We start from the raw sequence: 13,604 nt of genomic DNA, 5'->3' as shown, positions 1-13,604 counted from the left end.
GGCACAGGAACACCTGCAGGTGGGGGGAAAATAGCTGGGGAGCTGGGGAGCCTGAGCACTGCTTAAACCACAGAGCCCTCTGGTGGATGCAGAAGCAACGTTGGCCCTGGACAGATGCTGGTTCCCAGGGCCCCTGTCCTTCCATCCTGCACTCCTCACAATTTCAGCTGCTGCCCAGGGGGTCTCTGCTCAGCATCCAATACTGACTGTACTTCTAAACTGTCAAATCTGTTCAGATTAGCAAAAAGCTAGTGGAGCCAGTACTCTGGTTAAAACATTTAGATTCACTTTGTGTGGTTGGAAGTGATGAATATCAGAGAAAATTGGCTCTGTTTAAATGAAACAAAAGCAATGTCTCTGTCTTTTCTAGGAAGGACCACACATGGTAAGGTCATGGACCCTTCACTGAGAGGAGACCAGACCCAGCTTTTCAGGCAGGAAGATGGAGAAACCCTGGAATCAGGGGTCATATGTCACCGTCAGAGACACCAGGAGAGGAGAAAGACTCTCAGGACACAGAGAGGGGTGGGCCCAGGTGTGAGTCTGGGAAAATTTAATTAGATCTCTTAATCAGTAAGCTTCATGAAGGTAGAATAGAAAGTCAATAGACCAGAGAGCTTCGAAAGAGGCTTGGAGTGAATTTACACAGCTAGTGATGAATTGGCTTCCTTGGTAAGGTTTAAAAAAGTCAACATAACTTTGAAGTTCTCATTTGTGGACCTGTTGGGCGTTATGCTGCTCTCATAGAAGATATTTTTTAGGACCTGCTTAGGGTGCTGTGATGAGTGTGTTTCTCTGTTTTGGAAAGCTAGATGCCAGGTAGTGATGCAGATGTCAACATAAAAGAAAGCTCTGCAATGCTTAAACAGCTGGCTGTGCCGTCATGGGGGACTGTGTGGGGATGATGCATTAAATGATTAACATGGAGCTATGAGAGCATCTGCTACTTTAAGGGGATACAAAGCCACCAACACTCATTTTACATTTGAGGAAACTGTAATTTATTTATTTCACTAATATGTTATGCAAGTATTAGTGAAAGGCATATTTTAAAAGCACATGCTCCCTCTGCCTGATGGCAGGTGACAAAGTCACATGAATATCAAGGAGGGGACTCCACTCTCAGACCATTGCTGTGCTCACACCCATGGGTGCCTTAGTAATGATGGTGCTTTGTCACAGGTCGTGTCACCTGGGCAAGGGCACTACGCCCTCACCAACCGAGGGCCTCTTTGCTTGTTAAACATGTCACACTTTCTGCTCTAACCTACAATGCCTTCTTTCGTCATTCTCCCTCCAATTTGACTTTTATTCCCCTTTCCATGGCCATGACATGATGTTCAAGATCAAGGACATCAAAGAGAACTTTTCCAACATTTCCCCCCAATCTTACACATTTGGGAAATTTGTGGTGGAGGACCAACATTATCAACTTTATTTTTTTCAGGCTTTCTTTTATTACACCTGACATCTGCAACTGTCTTCTCATATAGTTTCCATGTATTTTGAATTCTATGTTATGGGATTATCTGCTCATTTACTGAAATATTTTCAAGGACATATTTACATGTTCCTGGGAAATATCAGACATTTATCTTCTGCAGAAAGAGTCAGAGATGTATAAAGTGTGCGTTTTTCAAATATAGGAAGGTTACTTTAAAAGTTGATTAATGTCTAAAATGGGACATAACAAAGAAATGAAGACATATTTTAAGACAAAAGTGTATGTTTATTCATCAAAGCATGGTTTATGCTGTGAAGAAACAAACGCTACCAAAGAGCCTTCTCCGATGTGAAGGACTTCGTGGACCATTAGTCCCCTTCTTGCTGTTTGTCTACCTCAGATCTGACCTCTTTGCATGAGTGAGAAATGGAATGAGGACCTTTGGGAGGGCACATGAAACTCCACACATTGATTACCTTGGGAGGGGTCTCTTCTCCATAGATGACTGTTGTCCAATCCCTGTGTTCAATACACAGAGGTGAGCCAGGCTCTGCATCCCAGTTCTGGACAAAGACAGTGTGACACTTAAGGAGGTGTGAGAGGATAAGCAAAGACAAAAAAGAGAAAAAGTGCATTCAGAGGGGCATGCAGGAGTGTGGTCCAGGGCAGGGCTGTGACTGGGAAACTGACCAAAGGAGAGTGGGCTCCTCACCGGGTCCCAGGGAAAGTCAAGATGCTCTTCACGTGCCTGAAAATGACAGGGTATTAGGGCTGGGAGGAGCTGGTAAATGCCCTGAGGGACAGGAGCTCTGAGGTTTGGGGCCCCCTGGAGAGGATGAAAAGGCAACATGAGGAGAAGCAGGGGAAAGAGAAACATCCATGGCAGAACGAAGGACACCTTGGCCTGGTTCACTTGGGATCTGCACAGAAAGATCTGCCTTCCAGGGGAGGCCCCAGGCACATGCAGAAGTGGGTGGAGTGAATGTGTGAGGTTGTGAGGCACTGGATGGGCACACAGAGCCCATGGGGAGAATGACCTGGTCACAACACGGTCCAGGACCAGTTCACTGAAGCCTCTGGGCTCACACACCTACCGTCTGTCATCCTCATGTGACTTCCAATATGAAACAATCCGACGCCCTCATCTTCACAGCACACCTCACAGCCCCCTTCTTAGTCACAGATCTGTGTCCCCACTTTCCCTTCCCAATGCTGTGGTCACTACCGGGGTTGCCTGAACTGTGCTGATTTTGCTGCTGCTTGTCAGTTCTTCAGAATGGGGGCAGATGGCAGGTCAGGAATTCTACATGGGGTGAGGGGCCATCAACCACCTCATTATATGTGAGGGCAAGAACCTGCCGCTGAGCTGCACTTGCCTAGCAGGCAATGTTCTCATGTGGATTGTGTATTACAAGTGAATGTCCATGGATCCACGTGGGGATGCCCAACACAGCTTCCTGGGGTCCACAGTGGGGTCTGGGGATTCTTAGGTCTTTTCTACCCTTTCTCCTCATCTTTGTGCAGTAAAGCCCCTTCCTGCAAATGTGTTGCTGCCATGCTCTCTTCCCAGTTCTGACCTGTGCTGTGACTGAGGATTGGTCTCTTCTTTGGATAGAACTTCCATTTGGGGTGGAAAAGGAAGAAATAACTTTTGTCATTCCTATGGGATGAGAGCAGTTCCAGCTAAGGGACAGTCACATACCCATGGGGAAATTGTAGCCACTCCTACTAGAACAGGCTCAGCCAGTTGCCTCCTGGAAATTTTCTCTCTCGTCAGACCCATGGAAGCTCCTAAGGGCCACAGAATCACAACCCTCTACTTTATGGACTGACACAGCTGAACACTCCAGGAAGGTCAGGCTTCATCTGATGCCTTTTCCCAACTCCAGGATGTGGTGGGGACATCTCAGAGCTCTGTCTCCAGAAGCTCCACTGTGGGGAGGATGCCCACCCATAAGCTGTGTTGTATCTCCTGGCCAGGCTCTCCTAGGTGCAGAATCACTCCCTCGATACACACCCTGGATTCTCACCGTGTATTAGCACTTCCTCAACAGACTTGGGCAATGACTTTAAAGAGATAAGGGAGAGATGCCTGAAATCTGAAGAAACAGAATTGGAAAGGCAGACTCAAGAAGTGACAGGGTAGTGGGGCCTCACAGGTGGAGAGGACAGTGATTGGTCAACTTCCCTAGTGTCAGTTAAGTGGTTTACAAGCTGTCTGCGCACTAAATAACACAGTAACTTTTCCAGGTGTCGCTACCTCACAATAGAGTGAGAAGGCTCCTCCGCACATCCATCATTGGAAGAGTGACGCTCTTATGCATGGATTTTTATCTTGATGAACAATTATCCTTAAAACAGCTATATACGTTTTCTTCGTTTTTTTCAAAATGTCAACATCTTTGTCAACTGTGTCCCAAAGCTCCATCTTCACCTGCTCTCTCCACACGCTGCCCTTGGCTGTTAGAAGACAGTGATGAGGCAAAAGAAGAGCACGCGTGGGAACGCTGTCCTTTTTGTGTGTGCTGTTGAGGGTGCACAGTAATGTGGGGCCCAGGAGGCTTCAATCAACTGTGGTGGACAAGTTTGGATCTGAACGAGGAGTCTAGGGATCCCTGTGACAGAGAGGAAGGGAATTCTAATGAGAAGACAAGGCATCAGCCCAGGCCACAGAAGGGAGAGGCTGCTGGTGGCCCTGCTGAATGGACTCTCATGACCAGAGAGCTGGACCCTCAGTGCACTGATCCCAGCATCTTCAAATGGAATGGATAAGAAAACTCTGGAATAATAAATATTTTCTTAATTAGACATAGTGTTTCTCTTCTTACTAATTGCTAGTGCATATGCATGTTTATGCACTAGTAATTATATATATACACATATATTTTATACATCTATATATCTACTAATATAAAACAATGATGTTACCTACACACATTTGTGAATAATGGAGGCTTGCTAATTTCACTTCGTGTTTCCTTTTTGTTTTTTGTTTTGACACAGAGTCTCGCTTCATTGCCCTGTTGCCCAGGCTGCAGTGCAGTGGCGTGATCTCAGCTCACTGCAACCTCTGCCTCCCGGGTTCAAGCAATTCTCCTGCCTCTGCCTCCTAAGTAGCTGGGACTACAGGCATGTGCTACTACACCCAGCTAATTTTTTGTATTATTAGTAGAGACGAGCTTTCACGGTGTTAGCCAGGACAGTCTCACTCTCCTGACCTAGTGGTCCACCCACCCCAACCTCCCAAAGTGCTGAGATGACAGGCGTGAGCCACTGCACCTGACCTCATGTTTCTATTTTTAACAGTCCTAAATAGTGTACACTGTTGTGAATACATCCCTTGACTTTAGGGGGGGTTCAGTAAAACTGTGAGGTCCCCCTGTGCTCAGTGAGGCCTGGAGAGCTCTCGAGTTTTTGTCTCATTTCCCCACTGATCTGAGGCACTGTGTGAGCACTGAGGCTGCTGTCCCATGCTGAGCAGTAATAGTCAGCCTCGTCCTCAGGCTGGAGCCCAGTGATGGTCAGAGAAGCTGTGTTTCCTGACCTGGATGCAGAGAATCTCTCTGAGATCCCCGAGGGCCGGTTGTTATTCCTGTAGGACAGGAGTTTGGGAGCGTGGCCCTGGTGCTGCTGCAGCCATGCTGCTCCCTCATTGCCCACATTGTTGCTGTTCCCGGTGCAGGTGAGTGTGGCTGTCTGTCTCAAGCCTTCGGACACTGAGGATGGCTGAGTCAGCCCTGCCTGGACCACTGACACTGCAAGGGGGACAGAGAGGAAGGTGAGAGCAGGATCCGAATCCACTGAGGCAGGAAGTGGAGGGGCTGAACCAGAGGTGGGTGTGGATCCCGCCTGTCCCTGGATAAGATCCACTCTCACCTGCAGAGTAAGTGAGGAAGGTCAGGAGGAGAGGAGCCCAAGGCATGGTGCAGATTCCCACTGTGCTTCCTGAAGCTCTGCTTTGGAGATAGCTCCCGTAAGTCTCTTTATAGCCCCGAAACCTTCATGGGGGTGGAGTCATAGCATTTACATAAGACCTTGCCATCTGACTTTTCCTGGGCCTCCATGCCCTGGTTACTCACAGATCAGAAGGAGAGAGGGAAGAGACGCACTGACCCAGGGGTGGAGGTGGCCTGGGTCGTGGTGACCCCTGGGTCCCAGCAGGTCTGAGTTGCAGCCCAAGCCGAGTCTCGTGAGCACCCTGTTGGCTAAACTCCCCTGCAGTCCCTGAGTAGTTTCGAAGCTGGGTGGGGTCATCTCAGGAGTTTCTCCCACTGTCTCACTCTGGCCAAGATCTCAAACCCTTCTTACCTCTCTGGCACACCTGGGCCATGTGAGCCAGAGAATCATGGGTTTTTCTGTTCCTCTTCTGAACCTGCTCATGATGTTGGAGAGGGACCCAGGGACCCTGTGAAACCTAAATAACGGGTTTCTGGCAAAGCAATGCCCTTCCAACTAACAACGAGACGCAGAGAGCTTGTCGTTCACTGCGTCAGCCCCTCATGAATCCTCACTTTACTGAATCATCTGTTACAACCCCCAAATCGAGAATAGTTTTCTGTTTTATACTTTGGAATTTCATCACATAATATTGTTACTACTCTCATCACTAGACACTGAAAGACCTCTCTATGGATTTATTTCCATTTTTAGCCATTATATGTGTCCCCATCTCTTCCTAAGACACCCATTTATGTGAAATAATGTGCTTCAAGTCTACTTTCCAAAAAGCCCATTACACAGGCTTGAAGAACCCCTTATGTATGTTTCTGTTTTTAAATCAGTGGAACATTGCTTTTTTCTTCAGAGTATTTGATTTTTTTTAATTTGGTGAAAGTTTTTGTTGTTATTTTTCAACTGATAATTATATTTTCATCCACAATGCGTAAGAAGTTATTATATTACTTCCAGACGGCTAGCAATTTATCTTCTATTTTTGTTCTGAATTCCATTTGTGTTGAACACCTACTTTGCTTCCAATACTTTGCTCCCAGTAAGGGTCTCTTTATAAACATGTCCTTGTGTCTCTGTATGGGTGAACTTCTGCATGACAGTGGCAAACACACTTACTCTCCTTGTGTGCAGAGAAACTTTTCCCCAGATGGCAGAGCTTGTTTATTCACCCAGCTGTGAGTGTTTGTGATTCCCCACATGCTCACTGGAATCTTCTTCTATTTTATTCTGAAATATTATTTTACCATTCCACACTCTCCATGACTTAAGCTTCATTCAGAAGTAAGTCCACAGTTGTCAAAGTACTACATGAACCCACGCTATCTACCTCTTTCCCTCCCACTGCCGACTCTAAACTAACTCTTTTCCTGTCTCTCTACCACCTGTCTTTCCCTCCACTCAAGTCAAGAAGATGATGATGGACCACGCGTGAGACTGGGTGGGACTAGGGTAATGGGCTGGATAAGGGGGCCAGGCGAGCATCTTGGGTCTGCACAGCCACCTCTGCTTAGACCCACCCGCACTCCTTCTCAAGGACAGCAATAGAAACATAAGGGAATCTATACAACTTTATCTAGTCACTGCTAAAATTTTTTTAGTGTCTTCATGTAAAAGAAAATTCCAATATTGATCATGGTCTCTTATAGTAGTGCATTTTGACACTATTTTCTTAAGTATACTGTCTACTTTGTTGTTTTTAAACCTGGAGTTTATAGGTTTTGGTATTTTGTCAACATTAGAAACTGCTACATTTTAAAGTGATTTCTGAAAGCATGTGTGAGAAACATAAATGTTGATATGCTATTTGCACATAAAACATTTGTATTTAACAAGCTTTAATTCAATAATTTATAAGAACATCAGAATGATATAATGTCTACTTGGTAGATAAACATAGCAACTAAAAAAATAAAAGTATTGATTGAAATGTAAAATGTTTTACACTTTTGCTTATTTCTCACATTGCTAGAAAAATGTGGTCCATTATGTTTAGAAGCCATAAACACTCTATTGTTCCACATTATAAATAAAATGATTCTAGTGGTTCAACCTTAGGGGTATCTTTTTATTAGATATAAACAGACCATTACTAAGAAATTAAGGAAGCCTCCCCATTTCTTAATTTGTCTTTCTGTGTTTATATACACATGCATATATACATATATATAAATATACACACATGCATACACACAAATATATATTATATATGTTTTATATATGCACATGTATATACATATGTTTAGATGTACATATCTAGATATTTAATAAAGGAATGGTGATTAGAATTTCCTGAAATTTCACTGAAAAACAATTTTTGTTATTAAATTATTTAATAATAAAAATGAGAGTTGGGAGGCTCAGGCGGGCAGATCACGAGGTCAAGAGATCGAGACCATCCTGGCCAACATGGTGAAACCTCGTCTCTACTAAAAATACAAAAATTAGCCAGGCATGGTGGCACACACCTGTGGTCCCAGCTACTAGGGAGGCTGAGGCAGAAGAATCACTTGAACCCAGGAGGCAGAGGTTGCAGTGAGCTGAGATTGTGCCACTGCTCTCCAGCCTGGCAACGGAGCAAGATTCCATCTCAAAAAAAAACAAAAAACAAAACGAAACAAAAAAACAGAGAAGCTAAATAAATAGCCCTTAACACATATCCATCTTTCTTACCCTGAGCATGTTGCCCAATTTTTTCTCCCTCCTCCTTTGTGAATCTTTCTATTAGAGATCCTCCTCTTGATTCCTGTCTTCTGCTAGGGAGTGTCACGTCCAGCCATAGATCTCTCCAGAAACACAAAACACAGGCCGTTGACACCATAAGGATAACAAGGAGACCCCATGCCTAGTGTCCTTGCCCCTTCACTCTTTATGGATTATTCCTGGCTGGAACCACAACCCACAGATTTCCACCTCTTCCTGTGGCTGTAACAGCAGGAGACACCAAAGGTGTGTGACCACTGGAGTCAGAATCGGATCACTTCCTTCCCATGATGCTCAGATAGACCTTACTGCCTGGTTCTCCTTCTTCTCCAGGAAGAGCAGCCCTTGGGAGGACTCCGGTGTCCTGTGTGCAGGGAGCTTGTGGGGAGCAGGTTAGCCCGTAGCTAAAGCAGGGATAGAACAGACTGCACAGGGCCTGAGGAGGGCAGCAGAGCCCACAGCCTTGGTGTGGGAGGAATCCTCAAAGGAAGCACAGTCATGTTTTGGGCCTCCAGAAAGACAAGGACTTCTGCCTGGATGGCAGGAACCCAGCTGATCAGTCTGGACTGCTCCTTTCTTCTGCCGGGCAGGGCTGAAGACAGTTTCTCTCTGACCAGCTACTGTGGACCCAGAGTGATGACCAGCCTGAGCCATAAAATTTGTGCCCGTGTAGGGGTGCTCCTGCTGAGAATGTGGCAGCAGCAGGTATGACCACAGTGCAGGGAGCTGGAGGGACATGGCCAGTTGCTCCATTTCTTTCTCCCAGAGTTTTTCAGGGAAACAGCACTGAGAAGTCATAGGCTCCTTCTCTAATTGAAGCCTTTGACTGCCAGTTGATATCTAAACCTGCTATTTTTTCAAAGAACATGTTCATCATCCTCCAATGACTGTGTAAATATCTCAACCCACATCCCCCCAGATGGTCAAGGTGATTCCTCATTGAGATAACATGGACTATAATTGCTAATACTCTGAGAAATTTCTGCTTCAATGTTCATTAAGATGTCTTGTATTATTCAAATCTGTTTCTGTTCCTGCTGTGTTTAGTTTTATTTTTGCTGGAACATCAAAATAAGCATGTGTGTTTGTGTTTGTGTGTGTGTGTACGTGTATGTGTGTGTTTATAAGACTGTATAAATGGCAGCTAGCGTCCTGTAACCCAGCACTCAGGAAGGAGGTTTAGGAGTGGTGGATACAGTGAGATGACAAGCTACTCATGCCCAGATGATAGGACTAAAACGCCGTGGAATGTGCACCCAGAAACTCTTGATCTGATCCCTAAAGGAACTCCTGGTCTAATGACCAAGGATTTTGAAGTGGAGTGAGAGTCTGGCCATGCTGGAGAAGCCCCAGAGTTCTTCGTCCCGAGTCTAAGTTGTTGAGATGGAAACTTCTCCAAATCAAGTGTTTCTTTCTTTCTTTTCTTTTTTTTTTTTTAAAAGATAGGGTTTCACTATGATGGCCAGATCACCTGAACTCCTGACCTCAGGTGATCCACCCAACTCGGCCTCCCAAAGTGCTAGGATTACAGGCGTGAGCCACCGCGCCCCGCCTGTTTCTCATTATTTGCCCAGGAAGCATTGTAGTTCAAGTTTCTTTGAGCAAATTTGTTCCTGCTGTGTGGTTTGTCTCTGCTCGAACAACAGGCTTGGACAGGAACTCCATGAGGGTGGAGGATAAAATAGTGAAGTATGGGTGTGTGTTAGAATCTAGTGCTCAGTGGCCCTTGAAGTGTAGAAAATGCCTGCTGCTTGGTGGTGCAGGTGCAGAAAGGTCATACTTCAGTGAGGACACTGCTTGCTGAAGCGTGTGAGAGCCAGTAGAGTATTCCTGTGTGGCCTGGCCCAGAGCTCTGCCCTCTCAGGAACAGTCCAACAGCACCTCCTGCTGACATAGGATCCCAAGTCAGCTGGTCCTTCAGACACTGACCCAGCTCTTCTGGAAGGGCATCCTGACCATTGCAAATGGATCTTTCTACTCTTGACCTAAGGGAGTAGAATGAGTCGGTCCTCTCTGCAGTGTTTACAGCTGAGACATTGTTTCTTTCATGTTAGTCACGGCCTACAGAGAGCTAATCACAGGATGTGTTTCAGGATGCACAGTGATGACTGACAAGATATCAGCATAACCAGCCATGTGAGTGTTGCTCCCAGAGGCCTGTGGTCATCACCAGTCCGTGGTCATCTAGAAGCAAATCTAAGGCTTAATGCTCTGCTGAGACTCCAGGTGCTTCACACCTGGGGATGATTCTACATGGGCTTCTTTTAGAGTTAGACTTATTTTGCTATTGTTGTTCTCATTGTGAGGGTCCCTGTGAGATTCCTTCAGCTCCTACTGTACAAGCCTTGGCATTATATCCCGTAAGAATGATGCTGTCAGAAAAAAAGTGTCTCTTGCTCTGTTTTGCCTCTTAGTTCATTTGCTTTTTAATGTTATCCTGGCAATACCTCTTTTATTTTGACTATGTAACATATTGAAGGTATTTTACTCTAATTTTGTAATTTTCCTCAACAGGGGGATTGATATGAAAAGACCGTTCTTACAAATGAAACCCCTCCTTCCTTTTCAGATGTTCTCCCCATACTCCTGGCCCAAGGAACCCTCATGTCCCATTTCCCCATCCTCATTGAATGTTGATTTATTTTATTCATTAAAAAGCTCCCTGGATTTAATGGGGAGTAGAAAGTCTAAGTCTCAGAGAACTTCAATTTATCCAACATCTTTTCAACCAAAGAACCAGACAGAGACAAGCACCAGAAATGTGGGGTCAAAGTGGAGGCTCGAGGCCTTAATGGCTCCGAGAGCTGGGTCCTTACTGCAGAGGGGCCGCCCTGCACCTGGGAACACAGAAGCTCTTCCAGAGGCAATCTCAAAAGAAAGAGAAACCCAACTTCCCTGTGGGTTCAGAGCCCAAAGGGTCATCAGCAAAGTCACGGCCAGATGTAGGGGATATGTGAAGGCCATGAGGGCCACACCTGCCAAACTTCTGCTACCCTTCTCATCCCACCAAACAATCAGGAGGGCTATCTTTGTCACTGTGGACATAGTGATTTTGTTTTCATTGGGAGACCAGTAAGAAAGAGAGTCTTTTTACTGAACCCATAAAGATAAACAGAAAACACCATTAAGCCCTCTGGGTTCTGTAGCATATGTGATATCACCAGCAAAAACCTGGGCTGATCTTGGTCATATTCATGCAAACAGGCAGAAAGAGGACAACAATGGATCTGACAGAAGAATTGGAAGGCCAATTTCAATCTGATTTTCTCATATGACGGTGACTCTTGGTGGCATCAGCTTGAATGCAGCTGTGTTATGATCATCAGACTTGTCCTTGGGCTAGAGACCAGGACTGTTCAAGGAGACTGTGTGCAACATTTCACGTCCTAGTGCCTCATCCCGGGAGCACAGGGACCCTTGAGCAGCCCCAAGCACAGCCCACCAGAGAGGGAGAACAAAAGAAGACCTATCTTCTCTGACCCCTTATAGAGCAGTGTCCATGCTGCAGCCAACTGTTCACCTGCATGGATGGTCTCTGGGCTCTGACCAAGGAAGCTAGGAAAGTTGATTTGCTCTCTTTATGGGGCATGGATGGCATGGAGGTGCATTTTTATTCATGTGTTTTGTTTTCTTTCCTTTTTGCCTAAGACTTCAGAAATAGTGTTTAAGGAATTGGGAGGCATGGCATCTTTTTCCAGAACTCCTTACAGTTTCATGACAGAAACAAAGCACAGTCTGGGACCTTGGGCAGGATGGAAATTTTGTGCCACTTCCCAGTATGACTGGGTCTCTGTAAATAGCACTTTCTGATCAGATCTGACCATCACAGTCAGCCTCATGCTCAGACTGGAGCCCAGAGATAAACAAAAATCCAACACTGGCCAAGGCATCTTTGGATTCAAACAAGTGGCTGGAGACCCTGGAGCCCTGGTTTGTATTCAATTTCAGATGGAGCTCACTAAACAGCAGGGAAGGCTCATCAACTTTCACTGGTCCAGTGCAGACCATTTCCACTAACACTGATGTTGCTGCTCAGGGTAAAGGTGAGTTTGGCTGATGTTTTCAGGGATGCAAGGAGAGAGGGTGGCTGAGTCAGCACGGGCTGGAAGAGGGAATCTGCAAACACTCATATGCATTGGAAATGGGGCCCCAGCCAGATTCAACTCTGGGGACTCTGAGTCTATAGGCTGACATAGACTGGAGATCTGCTCTGAGTCTTGAAAGCCTGTCCCCAGCTGTACAGTGACAGAGGAGCACATGGAGGAAATGATACCAGGCCCTGGTGGACACAGCCCTGTCCTGAGGCTCCACAGTGGGTTTGGGCTGCTCCAGGCTGTGGTATTCTCCCACTGCCCCAGGGGGAGAAAGGCTACTTATGTAACATCGCCCCTGACTTTGACCTTCCTGGATCCATTAGATCCAAGCTAGCCACTGATTCAGGAGGCTAAGAGGGGACTTGAGATGGAGGAAGCTGAGGCTGCTGTGAGTGTGAGCCCAGGAGGGTCGTGGAGGGAGAAGCTATCAGGAACACACACTGGCCCCTACCCAGCAGCCTCTGCAATGCCCTGAAAGCACCAGGCCACTGGGTCTCACCATGAACACAGGGGCAGCTCTGCCCCTGCCAGCCTGAGACCAGTGGGGCTCCCTCCACCATGAAGAATCCCCAGGCAGGACCTGGGACCATTCACAGCACCCACTGCTGGTCATAGGACCACCTTCAGTGTCCTCAGGATTCTGGTTTTTAGTGCCCTTGGATGTGCCACCATCAGTGACTGAGTTGAGACAGTGATGACTGAGATGTCTGTGCAAGCACCACGCTTGGATCTAACTTCAGAAGTATCAAAAACTGCCTGTCATTTTAGAGGCTTCAACTCAGGCAGAATGCCTAAATACATACACAGTCTTATAAATATTAGGAGCTCAATGAAACAGATAAAACAGCGTGTCTCTCTCATCACTCAGACATTTCGAGAACTTCTCAGAGGGGGCACCCTTGTAATTCACTTGTGAAGGACAAGTGGAGAGCAGTTCTCCTGGTGAAATAGCAGAACACAGAAAGGAATGTGCTTTCTTTCTATGTCTTAGCCACTGGCTTGGGAGAGCTCATGTGTGGGAGTTCAGGGGCTGTGAGGGGCTCTGGCCTACAGAGGTCCCAGGCATTCTCCACCATTATGAAGTGGCCTCAGTGTTCATTTTAACCTGGCTGCTGCAGGTTCGTTTTTACTATTTCACCACAGTCTTTAATGTAAAAGTCACAAAGGCACCTCGATGTTTTTGGTCAGGTTACAGATTGCAGGAAGTGCAAGAGACCACGTAGGAAATACTGGCCCACACCTTCAGTTCTGAGGTCATCACTATAGCAGCTGGACCAGGACACATACAATTGATATTTTATAGTGTACTTGCTAATATTGCAACTACACTATATTTGCAACTACAACTAATATTTGGTGTCTTTTTTGCTAGGAGAAGAGGATGCTATCCAGAAAAACTGTCTTCTGCTCTTGCT

General features: G+C 46.1%; 1 gene segment (V, D, J or C); it reads right to left on the bottom strand.

Moving 5' to 3' along the window:
• Nucleotides 1-4,801: 4,801 nt before the first annotated feature.
• Nucleotides 4,802-5,394, bottom strand: LOC108298006. The segment is given in 2 exon segments: nt 4,802-5,199; nt 5,321-5,394. Coding segments are annotated over 2 exon segments (444 nt in total).
• Nucleotides 5,395-13,604: the final 8,210 nt, after the last annotated feature.

The sequence above is a fragment of the Cebus imitator genome, unplaced genomic scaffold (assembly GCF_001604975.1).
Source record: "Cebus imitator isolate Cc_AM_T3 unplaced genomic scaffold, Cebus_imitator-1.0 Scaffold872, whole genome shotgun sequence".
In the NCBI taxonomy this organism is placed as follows: domain Eukaryota; kingdom Metazoa; phylum Chordata; class Mammalia; order Primates; family Cebidae; genus Cebus; species Cebus imitator.
This window is presented reverse-complemented; position numbering and strand designations above follow the sequence as displayed.